At 41.2% G+C, this 28,000-nt stretch overlaps 3 protein-coding genes and 3 non-coding genes across 8 annotated transcripts; 2 read left to right on the top strand and 4 right to left on the bottom strand.

The window, feature by feature from the left end:
- Positions 1 to 2,132: 2,132 nt before the first annotated feature.
- prox3 (prospero homeobox 3) lies at positions 2,133 to 12,749 on the top strand. Its single transcript, XM_051076169.1, has 7 exons — positions 2,133 to 2,500; positions 4,783 to 4,875; positions 5,182 to 7,080; positions 7,187 to 7,293; positions 7,960 to 8,072; positions 8,715 to 8,820; positions 10,636 to 12,749. The coding sequence occupies exons 3-7, from the start codon at positions 5,184 to 5,186 to the stop codon at positions 10,807 to 10,809; spliced, it is 2,397 nt and encodes a 798-aa protein (XP_050932126.1). The 5' UTR covers positions 2,133 to 2,500; positions 4,783 to 4,875; positions 5,182 to 5,183; the 3' UTR covers positions 10,810 to 12,749.
- On the bottom strand, positions 9,234 to 9,307 carry trnai-aau (transfer RNA isoleucine (anticodon AAU)). Its single transcript has one exon. It is a non-coding gene; the product is annotated as a tRNA-Ile (tRNA).
- Positions 9,771 to 9,844, bottom strand: trnai-aau (transfer RNA isoleucine (anticodon AAU)). Its single transcript has one exon. It is a non-coding gene; the product is annotated as a tRNA-Ile (tRNA).
- A 1,767-nt stretch (positions 12,750 to 14,516) lies between the features above and the next one.
- tmem179ba (transmembrane protein 179Ba) lies at positions 14,517 to 18,338 on the top strand. Of its 2 annotated transcripts, XM_018691146.2 has the most exons (6): positions 14,517 to 14,684; positions 15,634 to 15,830; positions 16,573 to 16,710; positions 17,163 to 17,241; positions 17,455 to 17,663; positions 17,807 to 18,338. In XM_018691146.2, exons 1-5 carry the CDS (start codon positions 14,586 to 14,588, stop codon positions 17,644 to 17,646), a joined length of 705 nt encoding a protein of 234 aa, XP_018546662.1. In that variant the 5' UTR covers positions 14,517 to 14,585; the 3' UTR covers positions 17,647 to 17,663; positions 17,807 to 18,338. The 2 variants fall into 2 exon arrangements, with proteins under 2 accessions (XP_018546662.1, XP_018546656.1); XM_018691140.2 differs by having other exon boundaries at positions 17,455 to 18,338.
- Positions 17,836 to 17,917, bottom strand: trnas-gcu (transfer RNA serine (anticodon GCU)). The gene has a single exon. It is a non-coding gene; the product is annotated as a tRNA-Ser (tRNA).
- A 5,036-nt stretch (positions 18,339 to 23,374) lies between the features above and the next one.
- On the bottom strand, positions 23,375 to 27,949 carry brms1 (BRMS1 transcriptional repressor and anoikis regulator). 2 transcript variants are annotated; one of them, XM_018691124.1, is made up of 10 exons: positions 27,802 to 27,949; positions 26,277 to 26,498; positions 26,071 to 26,161; positions 25,856 to 25,983; positions 24,791 to 24,870; positions 24,582 to 24,678; positions 24,322 to 24,411; positions 24,018 to 24,082; positions 23,752 to 23,788; positions 23,375 to 23,670 (listed from the first exon to the last, which is right to left on the bottom strand). In XM_018691124.1, the coding sequence occupies exons 2-10, from the start codon at positions 26,494 to 26,496 to the stop codon at positions 23,651 to 23,653; spliced, it is 828 nt and encodes a 275-aa protein (XP_018546640.1). In that variant the 5' UTR covers positions 26,497 to 26,498; positions 27,802 to 27,949; the 3' UTR covers positions 23,375 to 23,650. The 2 variants fall into 2 exon arrangements, with proteins under 2 accessions (XP_018546640.1, XP_018546646.1); XM_018691130.1 differs by having other exon boundaries at positions 23,375 to 23,658.
- Positions 27,950 to 28,000: the final 51 nt, after the last annotated feature.

The raw sequence follows: 28,000 nt of genomic DNA, 5'->3' as shown, positions 1-28,000 counted from the left end.
ATACACTTTATGCCATTTATTGATCCTTTCAAATCTATCTGTCCTCACCCCCTCCTGTTCTTGCTCTCACAGTTTTTCACTCTCCTCTTTCCCTTTTCTCACCCCTCTCTGTCTCCCCTTTGAATTTATAATCTCTTTTCCCTCTCTTTCTCTTTGTGTCAGTCCCTCTCTCTTTCGATCTCTCGCTCTGGGATGTCCTATTTATATGGTTGGCACCTTCATGCTTCTACTGAAGTGTGTCTATGTGTGTGTACGAGTGTGTGTGAGAGAGAGAGAGTGTGTTTGATGTTGGTCTAAGTGGTTAACATAATATGAGCCCTTAGAGAGATGACGTTCCCGTACTCACACACACACACAGACACACACACTTGCACACAATTTTAGGCTTTTTGGTGGGCTTTTCTGTGAACAATTTGTGCTTTTTAGTATTCTCCAGCTTGTGCAGCAGATCCATGTATTATCTATCAATTGCATTCTCCCACTCTGCCACTTTGTCCAAACACACACTCTCACACACACACAAACACCTTTGTGGCTTGACTGTCTTCCTAGAATGACAAAAACCTGGTATTATCTTTTGTTATTTATTATTGCAGATGGAGCCATCATTTCATGACCTCGCCATCTCTTGCCCTCCTCCCACTGCATATGTTTTTATTTATTCAGACCTCTCTCACTTTCTCTCTTTCCTGCCCTCTCCTCCTCTCTGTATGTTTATGTTTATTCAGACACCTCTCCCTCTTTTTCCCTCCATCCCCCCCCCGCTCCTCTCCCTCTGTACCCATGTGTCCAGCTTTTGTTACCAGCCTCGTTTCCATAACAACTGCGACCTTTCAGTCAGTTGCCTAACCATTTTTAATCAGAAGTAGAGAAAGAAAGAGATGAGATGAGACAGAAAGAGAGAGGCAGCGAAATGGGAATGAGGAGGTTACTCAGGTGATGCATTGAATGGTTAAAAAAAACCAAATGATCCTCAAAAAGAGATAAGAGGAGAGAGCAACAGAATAAACTGACCTTGTCAACATGGGCAGCATTCCCCGCAACAGGTGACAAAGCGCCGCTCAAGGTCAAGCATTTACTTAAATGTTTTCCCTGTAAAAAGGATGTTTCTGCGTAAAACATTAGGTACAGTTTAAATGAGACTTTGCTGAAAACATTGTGGTGCACCTGAAAAGCCATCACAAACAGGTTTTTTCCCCTGTTTTTATTCAAAATATGGTCCATTTTCTCTTAAAATGTATTCTCACATAGATTGCTGTTTATCTTCATACTGCAGTCACCACGGTTGTTACTCCACCACTGAGGTTATATTTCAGTACCATGATAAACCTTAAATACTACTGACTATGTTGTTTTAGTTGTGTTGTGTTTTAGTTGAGTCATCAAAAGCTATGTTTAAATATGATGGCAGATAATTTAAGCATCTTTGCACTGCATAATTTCACAAAATGTTTTAGCATCACCTGTTTTAGATTTATAAAATCTAAGAGTATTATTTTGTTTTGTTAACACATAGGCCACCTATTCAATATATATCAATATATATATTAAAAATTACAGTTTTAACAGACACATTTTTAACAAAAATGCATGAAGATACTGTAATTGTCTGTTTCTATTCACAGTTTCTGTGCTGTATCTCAGAGAAAATTCCTATGGTGAGATTAAACTGTTAATGAATAACCACCCGGCTTTCAGTGGTAAATATAGGCTAGGTGAGAATACGCTGCTAAACCTGTGTGACTCCACTACTGTAATGTGGTTTCAACAACTGCTGGGCCTTGAGAAATGCCCCTTAGTCCTGGTCAAGGTATCCATGTATTGTATCTACCGACATACCTGTGGGTATGTGTGAGGCAAACAAGTAGCCATCTGTAACAAACTGTTGCTATCACGAATTATCAAAAGAGGTAACTGCTTTAATTTCAAATCAGTTAGCATTACTTCCGACTATTTAAACCTGCATCTTTTGTGTGTGTGTGTGTGTGTGTGTGTGTATATATATATATATATATATATATGTGTGTGTGTGTGTGTGTGTGTGTGTGTGTGTGTGTGTGTGTGTGTGTTTGTGCACATATTGGGGGTCATGCCAACATGGGAGGGACCGGACCGTCAAGTGGACAGCTCTCGAGCCCGCCCGCCCACCGCGCACTACTCCACACCGGGAGCAGCGCGTGAGGATGATGCCAGCCAGAGATAGATGGATTGGCGAGGGAGTAAAAAAACCTGCACAGTGACACAACTACAGAAAAGAGGAGGCGGTTGAAGGTGAGAGTAAAACTGAGAGAGTTACCGAACAAAGAACTAATAAAGAGGAGAGGGGAACGGGAAATAGCCGGAAACCCTCTGCTAGCTGGTTCTCTTCTGCCCGCACTGATGTCCGAGGCCCGTCCGGTGCCAGCTGAAGATAGTCGACCGAGGCAGAGCGCGCAGGAGCGGCCACTGGAGTGGACGGCTTCGGGGAACGGACACCGCTGGAGCTCTTGCCTGTGACTGAGTGAGTTCTTTTTTAAACTTCAAACGTACACAACGTAATGTTTGACATTTTCCAGGCTCAATAAGCCTCGAGGGTCAGTGTCTGCTCTAGTAGTCTCTCCGTGTGTTTATTTTTTCTTTCATACTGCGACATTAGTCCACCGCTGCCAATTAGTCACAGGACGCAACACGGGCGCGCGCGCACACACAAACTGACAGCTCGTGCGTGAGAGCGGCCAAAGCGGATTCCTCTCGCGTGGCAGAACCGGCAGATGCTGCCACGCGGAGGCTTCAAACATAAGCTTCAAACATTATATAAATTATTCAAAGTAATTTACTCCAGCATAGATAGATAGATAGATAGATAGAAAGCACATATGATAGATAAAATCTAAATAATTTAAAACAACGTTAGCCTGTGGATATTGTATGCCCAGAAAAAAAGTAAGGGACCCAAATGTTGCGTCCTAATTACATTTATTTAAAATGTATATTTTAGAAACCCACACAAGGAGCCATTGCCATTCATGGCAGGTTGATTACTATCCATCATTGTGTGGTATTAATATATTTTTAAAATATTTTTTGAATAAATATATACAAATAAAAGAAACAGACCAGTATTTGAGATTAGAGGGGTAACCTGTTGGCCTATGTGATTTTTCTCCTGTAGACCTATGTGACTGATAGCATGTCCTATCAACACACAAACCCAGATAAGAATTTCCTAATATAATTTACTGACATACATTATTTAATACCAGCAAGTTGTGTGTCTTTTATTCAGTGTGCATTCCTCTCTTCTGCCAGTCTTCCCAGTGACAGCTACAGCAGTCTAAGAGCACCATTCTTAAGTCTAATCTACTGGTTAATAGCTTTCATTTTCATTGCTCAGTGTTTGTATTTTGTGCAGCTTTCCACTGGCTTTGAAAAGCTAATCTGTCCCTGATATAAGCGCATTGGCTGGCTTGCCATCTGGGCTGTATTATAGCAGAGAGGAGAGGGCATTTGAATAATTGATATTTAGCTATTTATAGGAGGATTATTCTCTTCATGTTGCACCAGGGGACCTATGCACTGGTCTATCTATCTATCTATCTATCTATCTATCTATCTATCTATCTATCTATCTATCTGTTTTTAATGGTCACCAATGACAGTGTCTAATATCTCAATTGACCTAAAATTCTAAATAGTCTTTTGTGCATGTGTGTTCGCATTTTCGGTATTTTTGTCTGCCCACCTCTCGTACCTCTCTCAGTCTGTCCTTACATCTGTCCATTTATCATCCGCCCATCTTTCTGTTGGGTGAGTGGTAGTGTATCTATCTGAAGTGGATTAGGGGTGTTATCAAAGCTAAGTAGGACTACCGTTAACACACACTCTCGCATATGCACAAACACACAGACACATACATACATGCTGCTCTCACTCCATTTCACTCCCCAAGGGCCATTGACCATTGTTAGCCCTCTCTCAAGCCTCTTTTCGCTTTTGTGTGAACGTGTGCGTGCGTGTGTCTGCGTGAGTGTGTGTTTGATGGTAAACACTCTGATCAAACAGTGCTTAACAAGCTGCCTGAACTGATAACAGAGAGAGGGGAGGAAGAGAGGATGAGAGAGGAATAGAGAGGAAGGAAAAGGGGGAAAGGGCCGTCCAGAGGGAAAGGAGGTTATGCACTGAAAAAAAGGAACGGGGATGTGTGTTTTTGATCCTGATTAAATAGTGAGATGAACTGTTATTCATAAGCCCAGTGCTCACTATTCTCCGTTTTACAAGCTTTTCCAGGTATTGTAGGGAGGCCATGTAGAATTACACAATGTCAGTGTTTTAAATACCCTGATTTTCCAGTAAAATGTAAAGAAAACAATGTTCTAGCGAGAATGGTCAGTAAATTTTACCACTCTTTTGTTGTTGTGCCAAGATCCACATCCAAACGCAGTTATCTCCCTCCATTTTGTTACATGCATTTTTATGATACCGGTGCTTTCTTAGACAGCACACTGTTGAGAGAAACAGGAAAGGTAGCGTAAAGAGATGTGACAAAGATCATGAGCCAGATGTTAACCTACTGCACCACCAGCACATAGCCTGGTCCCATGCCTGTTGACCTGCACTGACACACTCTTTGTCTCTCTCCTCCATTGGGTTTTGGTCAGAGCTGCAACACAGTATTTCTTCCTATGACATGTGGCCACGAAGGAGAATATCAACCCATTCATCAACTGTTAGGATCATACAAGAGTCCATGTTTCTTGGCTTCCACTCTTCTACTCTCTCACAATGTATGCTTATATTTTTTAGCTCTACGCAAGGACATTGCAGCTCATTCTTATTACCAACAAAGTGGAAGTGGCTGCGTCCTTTGACAGAACGGTGACCTGTTTTGCTGTCCAGGTAAGCAGAAGTCATTTGTCATTCACACGTCATGATGTGCATTCACTCATTTGTCAACGTGGGTTTGTACAGAATCATTATACAATATTATTTATATTTCACAGCACCAAAAATGACTGTTCACAGCAAGATGTTTAGAGTAACAGGGGCAATGTCTTTGGAAAGACACAATGCCATTGCTTTTTTAATAATAATGAGCTTTGGGCAACACAGACAAAATTCCATCCACCTCGCAGACATGTACATCAGCAACAAATAAAACCAAAACAACAGTTGTTTATTCTCTGTCTCTGTCTCTCTCCCCAGTGATGGATTCACCCACAGATCTTTTTGGTGACTCTGCTCCTGAGATACATGCATTTGCTCCCGCTCTCAGCTCCACAGATCTCCCTGGAGTTCATCCCCAGCCCAGCGCAGGTCGCCCTCCTCCTGCCTTTAGACCTCCTGGCTTCCCCCTCATCCATCACCTCCTCCAGCCAGGTGGAGCATCCAGGAGGATCGGAGGGCAACTCAACACAACCCTGAGCACACACAGACACCTGGAAGACAGGAATTTGGAGGATGATGGAGGAGAGAGGGATGGACAGGTGGAGCAAGGGATGGAAGGAGGAGAGGAGGGAGTCATGGAGGAAGAGGACAGTTTGTTGGAGGTTAAGAAGAGGCACAGCGACGCCTCGCTCGCAGCAGAGTGGAGTCAAGATGTCTTGAAAGTGAAGAGGATGAAGCTGGAGAGCCGACAGAGAGATGGAGAGGCCGATGGAGAGGCCAGCGAGGGAGGCAGGAGGCGCGAGGGAGGGAGGGAGGGGAAGAGACGAGAGAGGGAGGAGCTGAAAGAACAGCTGGAGGAGGCAAGAGAGAGACTGCAGGCCTTGCAGGAGAAAGTATGGAGGGCTTTTGGGGAAAAGCACATGGCAGAGGAGGAGAAGAAAAGGATGCGTAGGAATGGAAACAGAGGAGCAACAGATAGGGGAAGTAGAGATGTGGGGATGATGGAAGAGGAGGACATAACAGAAGGGATGTATGATGAAGAGGACAATGATAGTGGAGAGATGGAAAAGGAATCATTTTCCCTCCTTTCTGCTTCCCCCTTTGATAACTTCCACACCCACAAGCGGAGAGAAGAGAGGCAAAAAGAGAGAGAGGGGAGGATGGAGAGAGGAAGAGGAGGAGGAGGAGGAGTGCACTTGGAGGGCATGATGGAGGGAGCTGGTTTGTGGTTGGATTGTGGAGGACTGGTAAGGGGAGACTGGGATGGCGGGATAGAAGACGAGGGCGAGGAGGGAGGGCAGAAGTTTGCCCAGGCACTGAAGCTGGAGCTGGGCAGCGCTGTGGCCCGAGTCATCGACCGAGTTCTCCGCCTTTACACTGAAACAACAGATTTCACTCCTTCCTCTCCTCCTGCCACCATCTCTTTTCTCCCATCTGATGTTGGGAATGATGCAGGGAGGGAGAGGGGAGGGTGGATGGGACTATTAACAAGAGGAAGAGGAGAGGAAAAGACAAGAGGAAAAGAGGAAAAGATGGGAGGGCAGGATGGAGAAAGAGAGAAGCAGCTCCAGAAGATGAGCAATGGGAGCATTGTATCTCCAGGACAGTCACATCGCACTGAACCGTCAGATCTGACGATGCCATTGGCTGTTCAAAGGTCACCTGACATTCGAAAGGCCCACCCACTCCTCGGCCCACCTCTCTCTGCTCACCTAAATCCCTCTCACCCAAACCTCTCCCTGCATCACCCCTCTCTACCTCGCCCTCCTCCTCTTTCTCACCCTCCCCTCTTACCTCCAGCCTCACAACCCAAGGACCCGTCCTCCTCCTTCCATCCGTCCTCCTCCTCCTCCTCCTCTTCCTCTTCTTCCTTCCCTGCACCGCCCCCTCCTCCTCCTCCGCCTCCCCCTCTCCCCCTCCCGCTGCTGCACTACTCCATGCAGCAGCTCTTCTCTCGCTCTCTCCACCACACCCAGCTTGCCCACCTGCCCCCATCCCGCAAGGACTACTTGAGCTCCGACCCTTTCTTGGAGTTCTCCTCTCACCCCTCATCTCACCCCTCCTTCCCCCCGCTCCCCTTGCTAGGTCACCTGGACCCCTCCCTTGCTCGTCACGCCCACGGAGGCCGGGAGAGGGAGAGAGGGATGAGAGGAGATGGGGGGATGAGAGGAGGGGGAGGGATGGACGGAGGAGAGCTCTACCTGACAGCCGGGGGAATATCCTTTTGTCTATGAGGTGGAAGGAGTGAGGGAGAGAGGTGTTTGTGTGTTTATTGTATGTTTAATAGGACATGTGTATCTCCTTGACTGGCCTCATGTGTACACCCAGGAGGGCTTGTCTCCCTGTCATCTGAAGAAAGCCAAGCTCATGTTCTTCTACACACGCTATCCCAGCTCCAACACACTCAAGACGTACTTCCCTGATGTCAAGGTGTGTGTACACCATCCACCATGATGGATCAAGACTTTGTTTCTTATCAAGCAACATTAAACTCAATGCCATGTTTTATCTTTTACTGTTACAAAATGTTAGTCATGCATTAGTGTGTGAGTGTTTTCTTCTCGGCTTACTATGCCAGGGTTAAGGGGAGATCTATGGCTTGGCCATTTGAAATAAAATTTATGAAGTACTATATATTTAACATACTGTATATGATACTATAACAAGTCAATTCAATTCATTTCTATAGCAAATTTTATACACAGATAAACTCAGTGTTCTACACAGTAAAACATGGAGAACAAACAAATGAGATAGAATACAGGTCACAGTAGCTGCATTAGTTTAGTTTTACACACACACACACAGACACATATATACTTTTATTTTTTTTAAATATACAGTATGTTGCTATCAGTATAATTCCACTCAATCGATATCAGCCAGCCAGATACTGTTTTTAATTGTGAAGCATTAATAACGTGGTATTATGAAAACTTTTAATCCTGACTCATTATAACAGTTTCTCTCACTGGCAGAAGTTAAACTGGTATGTCATAGTAAATGCTTAAGCTGTTCATCTAATAAGCACCACCCCTCTATTGTAGTCCTGACCTGCTCACTACTTCTCCTGCTGTTTCCCTATTCACTGTCTAGTTTAACCGCTGTGTGACCTCCCAGATGATTAAATGGTTCAGTAACTTCAGAGAGTTCTTCTACATCCAGATGGAGCGCTTTGCACGACAGGCTGTCCGCGAGGCTCTCACTCGGTTGGTTTGGGTTGGCACTGGTTCATGTTAAACGCATTTGCTGCAAAATGTCTATTGTTTGACTGGGTTTTATAGAGGCTAGTTTGTTGGTTATGAATTTTTACACTGACAAGTCTGATTTATGCATCAGATGTTGTGCATACAGTGCCCTGCATATTTGATCATTTGCAGAAAGAAAGAATTACAAATTGCAGAATCATTTTAAAAAATGTCCTATCATGCATCAGGCTTTCCTGTTTTATGCAACAGTGTGAAGCATCATGCTATGATCCCTGTCAGTCATTCAGTTCTGGAAAAATTAAACAAGCAGCTTGCAACCAGAAAAGGGTTCATATTCTACACTTCATCTGATGTAGTTTTCATGTTGCCTGAAATTTTGTTGAGGTAGTCAATAGTTGAGGTAGTGACAGTTGTGATCATTTTTTATTCAATATTTAATGTGTACATCTACAGAAATTCTTTACTTCTTGGTTATTATTCTATAGTTCTTACTACCTCTACTACTGTTTAAGACTTAGTGGGCACTGGACTAACTATATTATTATTATTTCAAAGATTGTCACAGTGACTGTATTGTGCTGTTAACAGCATGTATTTTCTAATAGCTGAACTGAAATTACTTTGTCTGTCTGTGTATCCCAGGGATGGTGCACCTCGTCTGGGCAGAGAGAGTCAGCTGCGAGTGGGCCGTGATACAGAACTTTACCGCATTCTGAATATGCACTACAATAAAAGTAACGTCTACCAGGTAAGGAGTGTGTGTCAATGTGCAGCATGGGTATTTTCAACTAGCTATAGCTTTCAGCTTGCTGATTGTATAACTGTATTTAGTCCTTGGATGGGTGCTTTGATAACTTACAGTGCTATCAGGGCAGTGAGAGCGTGCTCGTTTCATTTTTTTATAAACTGAGAACCACGAGTCTGATTAGCTCCAGGATTTCTTTAATTCCATAATATCTGAGCAGTGTTTCGTACACTATGTTCAGACAGAGTGACTGGAATGACATTTTTTTTCTGGGGTAATGTAGAGAACAGTCTTTTCAGATACCTCACACAGTATGTGTACACATTTCCACAGGCAACGTCCCACATAGGGAGTACAGAAGTCATTAAGTGGGAAATGTCAAGTCTTTTATAATTAGTCCCTTTCAAAATGGTGTTTGGCCCGTACGGGGATCGAACCCGCGACCTTGGCGTTATTAGCACCACGCTCTAACCAACTGAGCTAACCGGCCATACAATGCATTTGGTCAAATCATTTTACACATGTAAGCAAATGCTGTTTAGCCTCTCCATAGCAACACTCTCAATAAGCCATAAATTGGAGGTGGAGGAAAAATTAAAACTGGAGTAAGTGTTTCATTAACCATATTCATAATCTCCAAAAATGTTTATTCTGTCCATATTTTCTCTAAACCTCAGTTTCTTGCAAACATTGAATGAATATGTTTGTGTATGGTAAACTCATCTGTTGTCAAGTCTCTTAATTATTGTCATTTGACAACATCCATACATTCATAAATCCAGGCTTCACAAGCTGAAGCTCATTGTGTGCATGCATTCAAGGTCCTTCAGAGCAGCAGTGGGGACACGGCAGATTTCCGGTTTGTTTGCATCCTGTAAATCATACCTCCATATTTTAATTAGCGCCAAGAACTCCTCAAGTCAAAAACACCCTCAACCCCCTCAAAACGTATTTGGCCCGTACGGGGATCGAACCCGCGACCTTGGCGTTATTAGCACCACGCTCTAACCAACTGAGCTAACCGGCCATGTTCGTACCGTCTTATGGTCTTGTATCAAACGGGAATTCCCGATTGCGCTTGAAACGACGTTGTTTCGTGTAGATAGATTTGACCGCCGTTTTCTACAGTGAATCATGTATGATTTTTTATATGTCATTTACACACGCGTTGGGGTAGTCCTCCTATCATTATACCTTCTGCTCAATTCATTATTCTAACTGAAGTTTGTTACCACGTTACAACTACGACTACCACTACTACTACTACTACTACTAATAATAATAATAATAATAATAACAATGATAATAATGTTGTATAATAAAAACCTGTATTGTCCTTCCATACAATATTTTTTAAACGTGTGAGGTTGTACAGGAATTAAGAAATCTGAAGTGGTGTTATATTTCATTGACCAGCTAGAAGCCAATCAATCCAAAAGGCTGGATGGAAACAAGTCCCAGTCCAACAGCAGAACATGAGTTTGCATGTTCTGTACATTAGTATATTTCATGAATATTAATATACTTTGCTACAGTTTTGTTGTACAGGTATTTGCTGCATCTTTTTCTCACTATACCAGGTGAATGCATGAAACATTCTTACTATAATAACAAAGATTATATAACACAGCTATGATTATGACTGGTGGTTGGACATATGACTGAATCATTTATTTTGCTTGCAGGTCTTGTTGGTCTGGATTATACTAGAGCTGACCAGAGACACAGTTTCCAAAATATAACTCCTTGATTTTTGCTTTTTGTGAAGTGAACATGTGAAGTTCCGTCATCCTTTGACATTCAGATTTCTTCCTGCAGGTCCCAGAGAGATTTATTGAAGTGTCAGAGGTGGCCCTGAGGGAATTTTATTCAGCCATTTGGACTGGGAGAGACAGTGACCCCTGCTGGAAGAAAGGGATTTATAAAATTGTCTGTAAGCTTGATAGTCCTGTACCAGATGCCTTCAGACTGCCTGGTTGTCCCGTCGGCTGACAAGTGGACTGCTTTGATCTGGTACGCGTATACAAATGCACAAATGCATGCACAAACACAAACTAAGAAGGGAATGATATAGAAGCATCTTGGAACTGTACCACTTCAGACTCTGAGAGCTTATGTGAGGAAATCCATTCAGTTTGACAATTTGATTATTCATAATTCATTTATTTAGAAAAAAGAGATCATTTTAGATAGTGAAATGTTTTTGCTTGACACAGTGTACAGGGAAAGACACATACATGCATAAATAGACCGACACAGGGGGTCAACAGTAGACTGACACACTCAGTGCAGTGAGAAGAGTCTTGTGACTGCACTTATCGGAGAACGTGACCATACCATTGAATTAGAATGGACAGGACAGGAATTCCCTCTCCACACATTCTTCACCAGTCAGCTGAATTGTGAAATCACGGTGCCGCTACACTGGTCTGATAAAACTGTCGTGAAAATAAGAATTTCTGCAGCCATGGAGCTGGAATGGACAGACAGGTTCTCATAACAGTGTCAAGGAAATATGCATCATCACAGTAAATAGTGTGTCATTGTGACATGGCTGCTTTTTTCCCGTGTTGTCCAAATTTGTGAGTCATGCACTGGCTTCACATTATTAATTCACATGAAAATACATTCCCTGACAGTCTCTTGTGAATTACTATAATTAGTAATCATATACACCGCTGGCAACTGTTTACCAAGCAGGGGTGCTGCACAAATACATGCTTCACATACTCTCCACAAAGACTCCTTAGTACATGGCAGGTTTCTCACATTTTTTGATTAAGCCCAGTTTCCTAATGATCACTTTCACTTGGAGCAGAGTGCAATGTTCATACTCTGACAATCCCAATATTTACTCAAGAAGAGACAGTAATATTGGGTGCATAATCGTTAACAGTCTTGCACAATCAGCACCCAGCAGTCACATCTAAAATTTCAGTGCTCTACTCTCCCTCCGGAGTGTTCACAGTGTTACACTACAGGTTTGTCAAAACATCAGATATGATTGTTGTTTGCTAGAAATGAGCTCCTGTTGTCGCCTTGTGTGTGGGCTTCTCTGGATTGTCTGAACTACCATTCTCATTCTGTGTGCCCCGCAGCTTTTAACATTTTAGATACAGTTACTTTTCTGTGGCTGTGAGGATGCCTCCTTTTTTTCCGGCCAGCAACACGAGGCTGTTGTGTTTGCATTCATCTAAAGTTGCTTATGTATCCATTTGAGAAATCAGGCTTGAAAATCTGAGAAAAAAAGAGGACCCATCACAATTAATGTTACATAATGTATTGGTTAATTTGGTTAATTGTAAGATTAGAGGAAATATAATTACCCTTGTTTCATAGAACTATCAAGTCAGTTGTTTCAGTCAGTGGATTTCTTTTTCTTGTGTATCTCTGTTTAATATTACATTATTCTATAGCTTTTGTACATGATGACACAGTGTAATCAAATTGTAATTAAAATTCTGTCGAGAGGGACAATATATTGAATTTAAAATGGTAAAATTAATGTTTTGTTGTTTCCTTGATGTACTCTTATTGTTAAAATACTTATGTTTTTGTATTCCTTTAATGTGATGCTAAACTAAATAGGCCGGTTGCACAATTCGTATTATATCAACGCTTGTTTCCGACAGGTATTGAGGAAACTTTCACTTTGTCTACCATATAGCATGACTCTTTTATCTACAACACACACAAGTTTCTGTTCATGAAAATGTTGGTTGGCTGCTCCAGATAAAGGCCTCCTGAGGCTTAATCACAGCTCTGAAACCAAGCCCATATGTAAGCGATTTGTGATGTTTTTTCAAGTGCACGTTTCCTATATTTCTTTTATATTGTACATAATGTATTCTTTAATGTATATCTGTGCCTCATTCAGACTTTGGTGAATTTTGATGTTTAAACTTATCAGTGAATTAAAGTGATTCAAGGCTTGTGTTGTGGTGTCTGGATTCACACACCTAAAACACACAAGCTCTCTGGTGTCCAGCTCCTAGTGGCCAACACTAATGCCATCATATGTTAAGCCTTTAATCTAACAACACTACTGCAGTGACACACACGCACCTACACACATTCTCACTGATACTAATACTTGGATGATGGCTTCGTAAGAGGCTCAGCCTGTGACAAAGTCCAACCACCTGAGACAATGCACACACACACACACACACACACACACACACACACACACACTTAGATAGTTTCTCTGGTATTTTAGCAATGTATCCAAACCACAGGAGTCTTGCAGAAAAACCTCAAGGTAGAGAGGTAGAGAATGACTCTTGTCACACTGGATGTGGTTAAACCTAGATGTTTGCGCCACATATTAGTCTTAGCCTGGTATTTTGGTATTTAGCTTGGAATAAAAACGTTCCACGTGGGCACAGCAGACACAGAACACACATATAAGCTCCAGTTCCTTTTGTTCCTATTTAGTTTGCTATATCTGTCCATTACTCCCGACTATTAAAACTCCAAAAACGACAAAGACTTTATATAATATTATATGACAAGTCTCATTATACCATTGTTTCATTTAGTGCCATCTCATGCTATACATATTTTTAAGACAGTGTTAAATGATGTAACACATTCTCAGCGGGTTTGATTTATCTTTTGGAGAAGTGAAATTAACAGACTTAAGAATTTGGTCACATATATCAAAATGGCATGGTCCTATGACATAAGTCACAAGGTTTGATTAAGCATGCTGGGAATGGAGTACACTCACAGCCATCAAACACACACACACACACACACACACAGTGGCCGCCGCTAATTCCAGGATGACATGCCTCTAAACCCACAAGTAGCTCAACCTTTGACTAAGTCTAGCCACCTGATAGTCTACTGCATATTATTACTGCATTATATAGCCTACTTTTAATACTGTAGTATCAATAGCTGGTACTATATAGGAAATCTACAGAATGCGATGTAAGTGGTAGACAAGGGGTTTCCTGTAAAGTTTGCAGATTTACATAAGGTTTACTATAAAGTTAATTCATCATCTCTTACACCCGCTCACCCTCCCTTCCTGCTTCTTCCCACAGCTTTTTATCTCTGGGTTATCGGATGAAACAAGCTCCTGAACCGAAGAAAATCAGCCTGTATGACAACCAGTGTCTGAGTTTACCAGCCAGTCAGTGTGACAAAATAAACGATTTTACACATTTATAAACAGATGTGCACATCTGGTGGAGCTCAGGAAAAGCAGTAGCTTATTAAAACCAAAAACTTGAGGTAGTGTTACCCACGGTACTTGCTGTGAGCAACTGGGGAACTGTGGGAAGCTCACAGAAACACAGTCAAACTATCGCCGGAAATAATATATTTTACCTTCAAATTTTAATTCGCTCCATCGCATAAAGAGGCAGGTGAGTTGACTGTTGTGGGATTATGATGGTTGCATCTGGCTTTGATGGCAGAATTTGATTTTATGTTTTTGCAACAAGTGACAAGGGATGAGTCAGGGGTATTCTTTCTTGGTTAATAATGTCTAGAAATGACAATGTTCTGGCTGTTTGCTTTCTCTTCGAACAGCCACCCAAGAATAAGTTAAACAGCGGGAAACGAACGGCTGGCTAAAAATACAACCACACCTGCAGTCAGTGATCCTTTAAAACATGTAGAACATCAATAATATAGACTACTTTAAATCTTATCGTAATTATGATTTTATTTTGAAACACTTTACCGGAAGCTTTTTTATCTTACTGTGGCTGTCTGTACGCTGCCTTCTCTGCAGACAGGCACCGGGCCGCTGGATGATGGCGTTAACGGGGCTGCTGCTGCTGGAGTTGGGTCTGTACGCCAGCTGTTTCGTCTGTGGGATTGTCGCCGCCGCATCCATCACCATCGTCCAGGTGACTTTATTCACTAAATTAACTAACTCACCTAGTCTGTACGCCTCTGTTATCTCCATACTCTTCCGGGTAGATTTACTTTTTCAGTGCGTGTGTCGGTGCTACAAAGTTTCAAGTTCACCAGAGAAAAACAAGCTAACTGTAGACGTTTTATATGTGCCACTTCTCAGCACTTCATTCTATTTTCATCTCCATTAAGAGTCAATTTACATTGTGTTTCTTAAAACGAACGTTACAGGAGGTTACTTTTTTGTGTTACCCAGTTTTTTTTTTTTATGTCGTGGACATCAACAACAGTTGATTTCATACAGCAGCATTTTCACATATTTTCAGTAACTGTCAAAAGCAGAGCGCGAGGACCTGAAAAAGACACGCGCTTTCACTTTCTGCTTTTAGTTGTATCCTCTAGTTGGGGAACCAGGTTTTCCCCTGTTACTAATCATCACCATCAGGAGCAGTATAGTATTAGTCATTCCATTCCACTTGATTTAATCAGTTGCACTTACTTTTACGCTATTATCTAAAGAAACAGTAGATAATCAACATTTATTTTGAGCCTTAATTCCTGTGACATAAATTTCTCTCATCAACAAATCAGGAAATGCGTGAGCCTGTGAGAATGCGCTCGAGCGTGAATGTGGATGTGCGCGCGCGCTAACAACAGTCATGAGTCCATATACAGACACTGTTGTCATCATGTGACCAGATGCTCTTCGTGCCCAATTATTCTTCCTGTCTCTTTATAGAAGTCAGATGCTGTGTGCGTGTGTGTGTGTGTGTGTGTGTGTGTGTGTATTATTGTTGTTGCTGAAATTCTAACAAAACGAACGCACAAAAGTAACACAATGAAAGTTATTGAGACATTATGACAAAACTTAGACAAAACAACAGAAAAGAAACAACTGTACTGACAAAATAAAATTCCATATATCCCTATCCCACTTTCCAGGGTAATTTTGGAGGTCTGTGTGTGCTGTATGGACTTGTCAACTACAATACAACTGCAAGCCTTATTGGAGTCCAGTCTTCCAGCGCTCCGTCTCTGTGTTACTTTGTGTCAGCCATATCAGTGCTGGTGGCAGTGGTGTGCTTCTCGCTGTCTATGTACTGGGTGTACACTTTCTGCATCGATGGGGACATCAGAAGGTGACTGACTGTTGTATTTGTCATGAAAAACCACTGGCTTTCACTGTCATGTGGAATAGCTCCAGACATTAGTAGTGTTCTTCAGTCTTTTTGTCTAATTTTCCTGCTTTCTCTGATTGCATGCTTGAGTACTCCAGAAAGTATCTTCCTCATTCATTTTTGCTAATGCGTGTGTGAAAAGGTTTTAGTGTAAATGCATGTGCAATGCATGTCAAACTTCTGAGATATGCCAGTGTTTACATCACAATACTTTTATTTATTGCTCTATGAGAAGTTGTATTATTATAAATGATGTAATCCCAGAAAAAAAAAATCAAAAATACCCATACCACAATCAGACAAACATCAGTAAGTGACTGTAAGATTGTTGGATTGTTACTGATACTGCTGGTTAAAACTAATATGAAGTGGTACATTGTACAGCTTCACCCCAGAACTGGAATCTTGTTGTTAAGACACAGTGATGCAGCATTGAGAGAAACTAAAACCAAGACTAATAAGGTTTATAGACTGAATGACAGCTCTGAAACTGGTTTAACAGCATGGGCTGCAGAGCTGCTGAGGACATACTGTAGGTCATGCCAGGGAAACATAGTTGTATGTGACAAAGAGTAGTTTGACATCATTTCCATATCTGGGCAGAGATTGAAATAACACATTATTCCTCTGTATCTCTTTTCCCGCTCTTCAGTAAAGCCCACAGTCGTTCTCACGCTCTTTCTGTTTGTTCTGTTCTCCACAGGGAGCGAGTGTGGATGAACCTGATTGTGGTTGTGTGCGGCGTCTTCCTGTTCTTCCTGCTCATCACAGGGTGCATGTTGAAGATCGGACGCGACTCACTCTGCAACTCTGTCATACACACCGTTCCCAACATTACCAGGTGGCACAGACACACACACATGTACAATGTGCCTACAGGCACATACATGCACAGACATGTTCATAAAACCAAAGCCTCTCACAAATAAAACACAAATGAAACCAAAAACAACATTTAAAACCCAGTGCTATTACTTCATGTTTGCTTGCTTTCTGATTTCTTCTATACCTTCATTTATCTCTGTTACAGACTCTTACCCCTTGTCATTCTGTTAATGAAAACTCCACTTTCTTTTTCTCCAGACATATGAAAACAGATGAATGTTATTTAATTTTGTGCCTGTAATCAAGTTACACTGGTCCTATGACCATCTTATGTTGGTCTTATGATATGTAGAGTATTTCATTATGATGAACACCTATTTGACAAGAAAGGACAAGACAGATGGGTTGAAATGTAATTATCTTTTTTCCATCATCTTTCTAAAATGCAATCCATTTTTGTCTCTCAAGATGTGAGGAGGCCCAGACTAAAAACTGGGTCAGTCCGCTTAAAGGAGGAAGGTTCTACAACAGTCTTCACAAAGCTGAGGTCAGTATTTCATTCAATATTTTTTATTATGTCTAGAATCATGTCCTTGCAGCCAGTTCTCATAAATCTTTGCTTTATGTTGACAGAGGAACCAGCTAAATTCATGCACTAGTCAGCATGACCAGTCTATACGTTGATTGTCCCACATTATGATTCAAGGATCAAGCTCAAGCAGAAAACCCACAAATATTATTTGTATTTACTCCCTCTCAGATGGCAGTGTGGGTCAACTTCTTCTTCTGGCTCATCATCGGGGTTCTGGTGATCGTTCAGAGGCGTCAGAGTTCAGGGTCGAAAGTGATTGTGGGAGGGTATGGCGGGCCGGCTGGTGGGCTTTTCGGTGACCCGGGGGTGACGGCTGCAGAGACGGAGCCATTTTTCAACCGTCCTCCAAGGCCACAGTGAGGACGGGTGTCACAGAGGTGTTACAAAAACACACACATTAGCACGAAACGATAATGTGAGAGTAGATGTGGAAAAAGGGTAAATACATTTAGTGCACACCTGTTTGTGTTTCATACGTTAGAAGACTTTTCCAGCGATAACTTTGTTTATGGTCTTACAGCACATAGATGCAATAGAAGCATTACGCCACGACGAGGATGGGATTCGAACCCACGCGTGCAGAGCACAATGGATTAGCAGTCCATCGCCTTAACCACTCGGCCACCTCGTCAGGCACTACAACTGTTATAAAACCACCAACACTGCATGTGTGTCAGGGCATGTGTGAAGCACGTTGATCACATAATCCAAAGATTGAACTGTTAATATGTCCATTTACCCATTTCCCATATTTACCTTATCTCACTTACTAAAGCCATTTCTAATGTCTGACTGCTGGATCACACAGAAATGTGGATTTGTGTTTACATGACCAAGAAATAGTGGAATGCTCATTGCAGGCATTCATTTTATATTTCACCAGTCTGTTCAGATTTTATACTTTTGATGTTACTTGCAGGTGTTTCCTGTGCAAAACACTGTCACTCCACAATAGCTTCAAGTCACCTATTTAATCACCTTTTTGGCTGTTTGTAGTGATGACACATGTTGTGCTACTTTTTAAAACAATAAACCAAAGAGTTTAAATACAATGACCTTAATTATTATATTATCATTATTGGTCCAGTCTTACCTAAAAGTCTTTTCCGAACAGGAGAAAGAAACAATGGAGGCATGGCAATAGATATGATGAGCTGTGTCTCCCTCTGGTGGATGATAGGGAAAGACTCCCACCTCTACCAGAATTGTTTTATGTGTCATTTAAGTGAAGATTACCAAGGTTAAGATAAAAAAAGAATTTGGTAAAATCTAAATGCCATGAAGTGCTCCATAATCTTATTACTGTGGCAAGGAGATAATGTAAGTGATTGAGTCAGTAACCTTTACAGATATGAAGTCTATAAACTTGATAGCTTAATGCCAGGTTTTTTGCTTTGCTTGTGAACTTCACTAAAACTGGTCCCTCTGGTCATTTTTTGAAGCCTAATGTTTTAACTACAACTAAAGATCCCAGCACTCTTTATTCTACATTTTAGAAACTGAGTGCCAAGTAACAGAGAGCAGTGATTTGAGCCAGCACTTATGTTGTGTACTTAAGCTGTTTTCCCTTCATCTAGAGCTTCCTGGTTCAGTCTCACTAACAGCAGAATTGACCCTGTTACAGTTAAGCAAAATGTACTCATTTGGTCCTAGACTGCAAAACAGACCACCGACAGGCTGTGGTTTTTACTATTGATTAGTCAGTTTCACAACACCTGATCAGATTGATGTATTTTAGTAACTTTACATGAACCCAAAAATTGGAATAAACATTATGAAATATAAATGACTTAAGACATGGCAGCATGATATAACATGTAGTTGTGCAACTTGGCCACCACACACAAAGAGAATTTTTTTTTTAAATCAGCATTTGTTGATTTATTTTTGAAGGACAACCAGTCATAACTTCAGTAATTTCTCTCTACGCTTATTATGTCTGTGGAGAAAACTGAGCATTTTAATGTCAAATACATGCACTTTCCAAATTGTGTGAATGCCACAGATAGGGCTGATACGTCTGCACTGGAAAAATGCCACTGAATGAATTACCATCAGTTGCCTAACAGATCAAAATAGACAGAATGAGCTTACTCCTGCTATTCCAACAGGAGTCTTTCTATTTTTCCCTAACTATCTAATCTCTGTGGATTACCTGACCTCCTCTGAGCCCTGAGGTAGAAGATAATGTTCACTGAGGAGAGAAAGAAAGGAGAGACGGGACAGGAAAGGAGGGAGAAGAATATAGAAGAGACATAAAAGGCAACTTGAAAGCACCTGTTGGATCATCTGAACAGAAAATAAAAATCATACCTGGAGTCCCTATATAAACAGAAAGCCTGTATAGGAAAGGAAAGAAGACAGAGCACTCTGGAGGACACTGAGGACTGTCTACACCTCGAGTCTCAGAAGAAAACCACCAGAAGACTTGAGATAAATTTGACCCTAGAGTCTATGGTAAGACATTTTACCTCCTTATTATTTGGCCTCTGATTAGTAAAATAAGCTCTGTGGATGAAAAGGTTTATGAATAAGAAAAAGTGGTGTAGAAAAATGCATCAGAGAGAGAGACTGCCGACAGGAGTGGAATAAAAGAGAAACATAGAGAAGAGCAGTGGACAGTGTAGCTAAGCCATGATAAGCCTCTTTAAGCTACTTCACTCTCCACAGATCAAATGTTCTGTTTTAAACCTGTTGATCTGACTGGACTTGTGACTGCGAGCTATTGATTCACTCTATCTGCTTTTTTGGCAGGAGAGCTATAGTTTTCTGCCAAATCAGACAGTCTAAAAACTATGGAGAACAGAGCAGAGTCCTAAAATCTCAACTTTAAATCACATAGAGCCCTTCAATTGGTCAACCGTACTTCAAGTCTCTGTAGTCTCTGCAGACTTCAAGCATCTGTCTGATTAAGTGTCCTTTAGCCAACTGATGAATCCTGTCCAGATCCAAAGCTTCAGTCTTGACATCTGCTCCTCCACCTATCCCCCTTCCCTCTGTCCAGAACATGTCTCGCGATCAGTGTGAGTCGGTGGCTGTGAGTGTGGAGTCCCTCCTGAACGACGCCAAGAGGATGCAGATGCAGTGCCGCGAGCGCAGCGACCAGCTCTCCATGGCCGCCACGCAGCTGAGGGTGGAGTCGGCCGCCCTGAGGGAGCAGTGCGAGGCCACCCAGCTCGACATGGCCCGAATCCGCCGGCAGCTGGACGACCTGATGGAGACCAAAGCCGCCTTCGAAGCCAGAGAGAGGCAGGCGCGTAAACTCAGCAAGCACCTGTGAGGAAATAAGGTAGAGAGGAGATAAGTCATGTGAAAGAGGGGAGCAGCATCCTTCGTGTTTTGAACTGTGATACGGGCTCCCTTTGTTTGGCACCCAGGTAGAAAGAAGGAAAAATGGGGTGAGGAGTTAAGGAAGAGATGAGAAGGAGGCAGATGATTTCTAGAAACTCAGTGAGGAGAAAAACAGGGAGAGTTGAGGGAGGAAAAGGAGTACAGACAGAATAAAAACAGAAAGGAGTGAAGGAAAAGATGTGAGGTGATGGGAAAGAGAGCCAAGAAAAAGAGTAAAGGAATGAGATGCATTTGCAACCCAGCACCAATTTAAAATGGTCGCTTGAAAAGTTGGTCTGTTCTTCAACTGACCCCTGAATGTAGTTTAGTACACAATATTGTTTGGAATAGAACATATACCTTGATGTTTCTCAGAACAAATACCATGTGTGGTTCCTCAGGGTGTTGAAAGAAGAGAAAAATCAAGCTAGGAATGGAAAAACAAGAGAAAACTATTCATAATTTTTGCTGCTATGTGAAACATACACATGAATACGCACATGAATCTCCTCTTTCTCCTTTTTCATGTCTAATAAACACTTTCCAGACACATTCTTGTCTCTTTATGTCTCTTCTGTCTCTTGCTTTTCTCAAACACATCTTCATCATCTCATCACTAAGTTTGTATATTGTTCATGTGAGTTCAGCGTGTTGATCTTCAGAAACCAGTGTACCTTTAGCTTAGTCTTGACAGGCCCAAAAAAGTATGCATTTTCCTACATTTACTCTGATATCCCTGAACACCTCACAAGGCTCTAACCCTGTTTCCATGGAAACAGTACCCAAGAAACTTTTGAACATGTTTCTAACTTCTAACTAAATTAATTTTGTATATTTCAATGAAATTGACATTTTTAAATTTTAATTTTCTCAAAGTCACAAAAAAAAGTATGTCAAAAAAGGTTCTTTCCTGGATATAACAGGAAAAAAAAACATATTAATTTGTGATTTGAATAAAAACCCAGCATTTGTCTTTAGACCTGTCATACTCACAGTTGAAATCTGCTATGTTGAAAGATTTTTTGAACAAGTATCAAGGTGAATAGATTCCAAAGGGCAAAAATTAACATGATAAATATTGGATACAAAATTTCAGTCAGCTTCACATTGAGCTTCAAGGTTCAAAACTTGAAATTTGTTGAAACACACAAGGTATATGTAGTTCAGTGCAGACAAAATTTACAGTAACATTTACAGCCATGCAAATGCAGCAGAATTAAGTGATGGACACATCACTGACATGTAGATGCTTTTTAAGTAGAGCCAGGTTAGCAAACAGTTGCCTATTTACACAACTGGAGATACAGAGCAGCATTTGCATTCATTTCGAGTCGTGTTTCTTAGCCACCTTAGCTTTGCTTAGTTCTCCACCAACTCTTTAGGGACATACCTGGCCATTTAGCTGCTAAATACACTTTTAAGCTGAAAAAGTATTGTTTACAGTGGTGAGAGCAAACCAAAAACAATTAAAGATCTTAAAGGTTTTGAATTTTTTTACCATTAAAATTGTTATTGGGCAATGTGGGTGATACATTCGGCGCGATCCATTCCAGCCAATCAGGGCGTTCGTGCTCGTGCGCAGGAGGTGGGAGGGTATGAACGGTCACTGAGCGTGAGAAAGGTGGACAGGTCGGTGTATGCTAATGCAAAGGGACAGAAACGGTAATGGCAGAGAAGCACCCCAAGAAAAACGAACAGAGGAGTATAAACTTAAAAAGAAAGGTACAGCTTTCCAGCGGTGGAGCCACCCAAGGGAGCTGAAAAACCTGAAAATGTTCGTGGACATTGCTGTCACATTAGTTTGCTGAGTTTGTTGTTGGAGTTATGTTACAGACAGCAATACTCACAGAAGCCGTCGCGTCTGCTCTGCATATTAGCTTCGTAGCAGTTAATATAACACACAACCTAAACGCGTCGTCATTGTTCACTCTGTATTGTGATAATTGTCCCCACGACGTTTGCGCAGCCTTTTATAGACACGAAAAACTGAAAACAAAAGTTTGCAAGCACAGTTTGAAATACTATGCTAGGTGAAGTTACCTTCCTTGCTAAGCTACAAATCTACAGGTTTGTCTTCTAAACCACCACCTCTGGCTACTTTTTACTCCATTATGTTGCAGATATTTGTGTGCATGTGGTTCATTTGATGACGTTTTATATTACGTTTGTTTTGCTCCAGCCATGAAAAAGGCGACGCACTAGATTCCGCCATTTTTCTTCCCGGCCAGTTGAAGTGTGGGTTTTCGTGGCGATCCGCGTCCACGAGTTTGGGAGGCGGAGCTTCTGAGAGAGCACGACTTTCTTCAGGATGCCTTATAAGTGGGTGAGTGGGAACCAGCTTTCTGTTTTACACACCTATACATAGCTAAGTCTGTCTTTACCAAGACAGTTTAGATTAAATGTCTTATTGTACAGTACAGTTAAGTTACTGGCCAAAGGGAAAAGAATTAAATAATTATTCATAATTATTCCCAGTGTTCATTATTTCTTCTTCAGCAGCAGGTGGTTCAAAATAGATAAGAGGAAAACTTCTGTCGCTTATATTCTGCCTCAAGGCAAAAATTGTGCATATTGCAGTCATACTATTATCACTGCAGTAAAAACCATGCTGTAGTGTTGGGGCCATTATTCTACCTTTACCTTAACTTTACCTTCTTTACATTCAACCTTGGAGCAGGAATTTATTATATACATGCACATGCATGCGTGCATACACACACACACACACATCACAAGAGAAGCAGGCACATACAAACCCTTTGTCACAAAACATTAAAATTTTAATCACCATTATAAATCATTCTATAAATACATGGTTGTCATATCATTAAGAACTTATTTTAAATAGCAATAGATAACAAACAAGCAGTAGGGATTGCTGGTTGCTGGGGTCAAAGGAGCAGAAAAAAAAAAAAAATCACACAACAGTCTGCTGGGCTTCAGTCGAAGACACAAAACTGTAACTGTTAGTGGAAGTAGCTGGGAATGTGTATGTGTTAAGTTTGGTGTCTTTGCTGCTGGGACCCTCCCATCATCACCGTTCTGAAAGACAAACTGATGATGGGTTAGAAACAAAACCCTCACAGCATAGTGTACTTACAGTAAACTGTATGTGTACGCTAGGGGTAGACTTACTTTCAGCTTTCTTTTTTAGTGGCGACAGTGCTTTTGCCTGAAGAGCACACAAAGAAAAAGTCACCAAAAAATCTGTAACCATGAAGATTCCTAAATGATTAAAAATGAAATTATTGTGATGATCACTCAGCCTCTTACAGAAGATAAGAACTCTATGGGAGCCTAATAAGGTTCATTTAGTTCATGTAAACACTGAAGTGACGTTTTTGTGTGAACAGCTGGGAAGTCTGGGAACTAAAATGGAAACACAGCTATTGATTTGTTACCTTTTTTATGGCAGTCCAGTCTTCAAGGATGTCAATGTCTTTCAACATATAGACAATGAAAGGTCCTGTGAGACAGAAAGGGAGTTTTATAAATGAATCTGTTGGTCTGCTAACAGCAAATTCCATTTTACAGTCAACTTGTAAAGAACCTTGGAGATAAGTGGCAGCATGAAATATGCAGCACATTTCAAACAAGGCAGTGGGACTAATATGGACATCTATCAGTTAAAATGTGCAGAAAGGTAAATGAAAGATGATGAGGTGAGCAGATGATAGGAGTGAATAAGAAAAGGTTCATTTTTACCTGAAACCAGAGCTACTTTCTTTTTTCTCTCTGACCGACCCAGGAAGTTCTTTCTTTTACACTTCTTGCCCCTCATCTCATCACTCCACTCTGAGATAAGAAAATATCACAGCCATTATACAACATCTCTCACTATTTCTATGTAGGTTTATCTCTTCTGAACATAGCTATGAGGACAAAGGGAGGAAATGTTACTACACGTTTTCCTGAAACAATTTGCTGAATGATATCCTGCAGTGTGAGTGTGTGTCTGTGTGTACCTGAGGTGAGATCTATATTCTGTCTGTCCTCCTCCAATCGTCTTATCTTTTCCAGCAGTTCTGTCTTCATGGCATCTTTCAACAACGTTCGCTCACTCTGTAACACAAATATACACATACGAATATACACAGTTTCAGTTTTGTAATCATTTTGTCTGAGTGTCCCTTTGCAGTATAGAGTATGTATGTGCTATATATGTGTGCATTACCTCCAGATGCTGTCTTGCTCCTTGTACTTCACACTCATGCTTGTGTTTGATGACCTGCAGACACAGCTCTCTGTATACTCCTGTAGATAAAGACAGAGAGAGGATGTTAAAAACAGAAAGATGTCACTGTGGGTATTTTTAGATTTTGCTGTCCTTAGTTACTTTCAGAAGCAGACAGAAACAAATAGTGACACTATACAAGCTAATCATTTAGTACAACTACTGGTGATTTCATTTTGTTCCATTATAACCATGCTGGGCAAATATTGACAGGCCCCAGCCCTTTTATAGACCATTTAAATGCTAGGTGTGCACTGACTGAATTAAACTCACCTGCACCATTCAGTTCTCCCTATTTAGTGTAATAATTTCTATTAAAACCACTGTTTATTCAGAGACTACATCTGCAGCCTCTAAGCTGAACAAAGGCTTAGATAACGATGAGTGGTCATTTGTAGTGCACCTTTGAACTCGTGTAAGTGGTTAGAAAGCAAATTATTAATTTATATCAAGACAGAACAGAGCTTCGCCAGATATAACTTAACGAGTATCATTTCATGATTTCACAACACCTTTCACTGACAATGTTAGGAGGGTCATGAGACACACACAGGAGGTAGGTGTGGTGTGTTACTATAATTTAAAGTAGAGCTGACCTATTGCTGTTACATAGCAAAACAGTTAATCACACATCTGATCTGGATTATTTATCTTGTTGGAAGCACAATCAGTCCAGGCATTTTGTTTATCTTGTAAATTGTAAAGTTTTTGCCAAAAGACGTTAGAAATGATCAAGTCATTTTGGACATCTCTTCTGCATTATTTAGAACTGCAAAACACATCGTAATACATTTTACATTTAGATAATTATATTAAGTCTTTTTCAGATATTTTAAGTGCAGTGCCTGTTATACATAGAGTATCCTACAGTTTCACATTTTTAACTTAAAATCTTACACTTTGGCCTTTGTACATATTTAAATGACACATAAAATGTTAAATAAGGAGCTACAGGTGTGCTGGCAGGTGGACTTCATTATCTTTAAGAAAATGTGTTTTACATACCGGCCACTTGTGTTCGTATCTGCATGCTGTTCTGTAGTGCAGCCAGTGGTTCTCTGTATTCTCCAGCCTTCCCTGTCAACACCTCATCCAACTTCACTTTCACCTGGTTCAGTCGCTCTCGAAACAACCTGTAATCACATAGTGAAGTCATAATTCTTTTTTCTTCCATCCTTTATACGACCAAGATTATTTCAAATCACACCAGCTCAACCTACTTCTCTTTCAGCTCCTGAAATTGTTTTTCCAGATCCAACATCTCATCTAGACATTCTCCTCTCCTCCGCTCACAGTCTTCATCATCCATCTCTTTACAGCAAAGAGAGACAGAAACAGTGAAAAACTCGGACACAGACAGTTTCTACAGCTCTTGCATACTTTCACAATATAAGGTGACAAATCACCAGAGCACTTGGATTTTTACCTGAACTCTCCTCTTCTTCTTCCTCCTCTTCTTCCTCTTCACTCTCTTCTAGGTCACTCTCCCTCTCTTCCATGCTCTCCTCCATGGTCTCCTCTCCACCACCACCTCCTCTTCCTTCATTTTCTTGCGGTTCCTCCACCTCTCCGTTGGCCTCAGGGAGTTGTGACTCTCCTGCCTCCATCTCCTCCTCTGGCTCCCTCACAGGAGGTTGCGCGGGCATGGCTGGAAACACACAGACATAAAAAGCTTCAGTTGAAAAGTCACTAAGAAAATTAGTTTTGCCACATTTTGCATCAATGTGTGCATCAATCCTGTCTATTTATTTAACCTATAAACCATTAATCAATTGATTTTCCAGAAAATATATTACCCAATATATTGATGGTAATGCAAACACATTTACTGCACAAGAGGATGCATATTGTCTGATCCAATACATGACTGCACAGGTGTCTCAGATAACATCCGATGTTTGCATTATAGTTTTGTTTCTCAGTATCTTTTAATGCCTGTGCCCTGCTTCTACTGCAGTGAGCTCTGTCTCAAAAAGAGATTTACACCAATGGCAGTTCTGCATACTGACACTGATATGTTATTTTACTGGCGCTAACTTTTCTCAGTATTGTCCCTGGGTGGTGTTGATGAATAACACTTACTGTCTCTGCTGTAATATTGTAATAACGGTAAGCCTTAAAAACGGAGCTCAGAAAGCAGACACGGGATAAAACGCATTGATAAAGCAGAGAGCTGTCCGTGGTTTAACAGGAAATTTTTGTGGGGCACCGAGCCACCGTATGGCTTCCGTATCTCTGTCAATGTTAGCTAGAAAGACAGGGCACAAGACTAGAAACTCCTTAATAACGACTGACTTAAGGCAAAAATATCCTACGCCTCGCTAGTAGCAGGAAAATTATTACAAATTAGATGTAAACTGTTAATTTCCTTTACATCCATCATTAGGGCTTTTATTTTCTTTCCTTACCGGATGTCCTGCTTTACTTTGCCTAACTTGACCACTGGTGGCTTCCGTGATGTCATTGAGTAAGACTGTTAACGTTACGAGCTCGACGGCGGTAAACACTAAAACAAAGAGCCGAGCTGAGTCTAAGGCCTGTTACACTGTCAAGTCTATTCATTTACAATGTCCAATAAATTAACCGAGACGCGCTGTTGTATTTTCATTTCAATTTAGCGGCAAATAACCCACAGTGAAGTCAAGTGCAACACTAGCTAACAATTGAAACCGCACAGCAAGGGAATGACTGTCTGCTCATCACTCTGTCAGACTAAGTTAATTTACTGACACGTGTTTTCTCTAAACGTGTTTGGCATTTGGTAATACACAATATAAACGGCGTTTAAATGTTAGTAAACACGCTGAAGCACTGTCAGAGTGGCTTTCACGCTGACCCTCTCTTCCTACTGCACACGGATTAACATAAACGTTATCCGGCAGGCGATGCTGTTTGTAAACAAATAACCCTCTTTCCGTAGGACTAGAGAGTTATCAGAAGAGCCTGCTCACCTTCTCCCTCCGTTCAGCTGCAGACAGTTAAACTACGATTTATCAGATTTCCATTTTAAAAAGTACTTCCTCTTCACTTGAGTCTTCAGTTCGACACTTTGCCGGACTCTACTGCCCGTAAGATCAGCCAATCAGCGCCAAGCCTTACTCTTGAGGTGACCAATAGGGGCGACCATCCCGAACGTCGACGGTCCAATGA

The sequence above is a fragment of the Lates calcarifer genome, linkage group LG15 (assembly GCF_001640805.2).
Source record: "Lates calcarifer isolate ASB-BC8 linkage group LG15, TLL_Latcal_v3, whole genome shotgun sequence".
Lineage (NCBI taxonomy): Eukaryota > Metazoa > Chordata > Actinopteri > Centropomidae > Lates > Lates calcarifer.
This window is presented reverse-complemented; position numbering and strand designations above follow the sequence as displayed.

What these genes read in the sequence shown, in the direction of transcription:
- prox3 (XM_051076169.1), top strand. Translation starts at nt 5,184, where the DNA reads ATGGATTCACCCACAGATCTTTTTGGTGACTCTGCTCCTGAGATACAT. An exon ending in CTACCTGACAGCCGGGGGAA is followed by an intron (nt 7,081 to 7,186) that starts TATCCTTTTGTC and finishes CTCATGTGTACA; the next exon opens with CCCAGGAGGGCTTGTCTCCC. An exon ending in GTCCGCGAGGCTCTCACTCG is followed by an intron (nt 8,073 to 8,714) that starts GTTGGTTTGGGT and finishes TGTGTATCCCAG; the next exon opens with GGATGGTGCACCTCGTCTGG.
- tmem179ba (XM_018691146.2), top strand. Translation starts at nt 14,586, where the DNA reads ATGATGGCGTTAACGGGGCTGCTGCTGCTGGAGTTGGGTCTGTACGCC. An exon ending in CATCCATCACCATCGTCCAG is followed by an intron (nt 14,685 to 15,633) that starts GTGACTTTATTC and finishes CCCACTTTCCAG; the next exon opens with GGTAATTTTGGAGGTCTGTG. An exon ending in ACCGTTCCCAACATTACCAG is followed by an intron (nt 16,711 to 17,162) that starts GTGGCACAGACA and finishes TTGTCTCTCAAG; the next exon opens with ATGTGAGGAGGCCCAGACTA.
- brms1 (XM_018691124.1), bottom strand. Translation starts at nt 26,496, where the DNA reads ATGCCCGCGCAACCTCCTGTGAGGGAGCCAGAGGAGGAGATGGAGGCA. An exon ending in GAGCAAGACAGCATCTGGAG is followed by an intron (nt 24,679 to 24,790) that starts GTAATGCACACA and finishes TTTGTGTTACAG; the next exon opens with AGTGAGCGAACGTTGTTGAA. An exon ending in ACTGGACTGCCATAAAAAAG is followed by an intron (nt 23,789 to 24,017) that starts GTAACAAATCAA and finishes TGTGCTCTTCAG; the next exon opens with GCAAAAGCACTGTCGCCACT.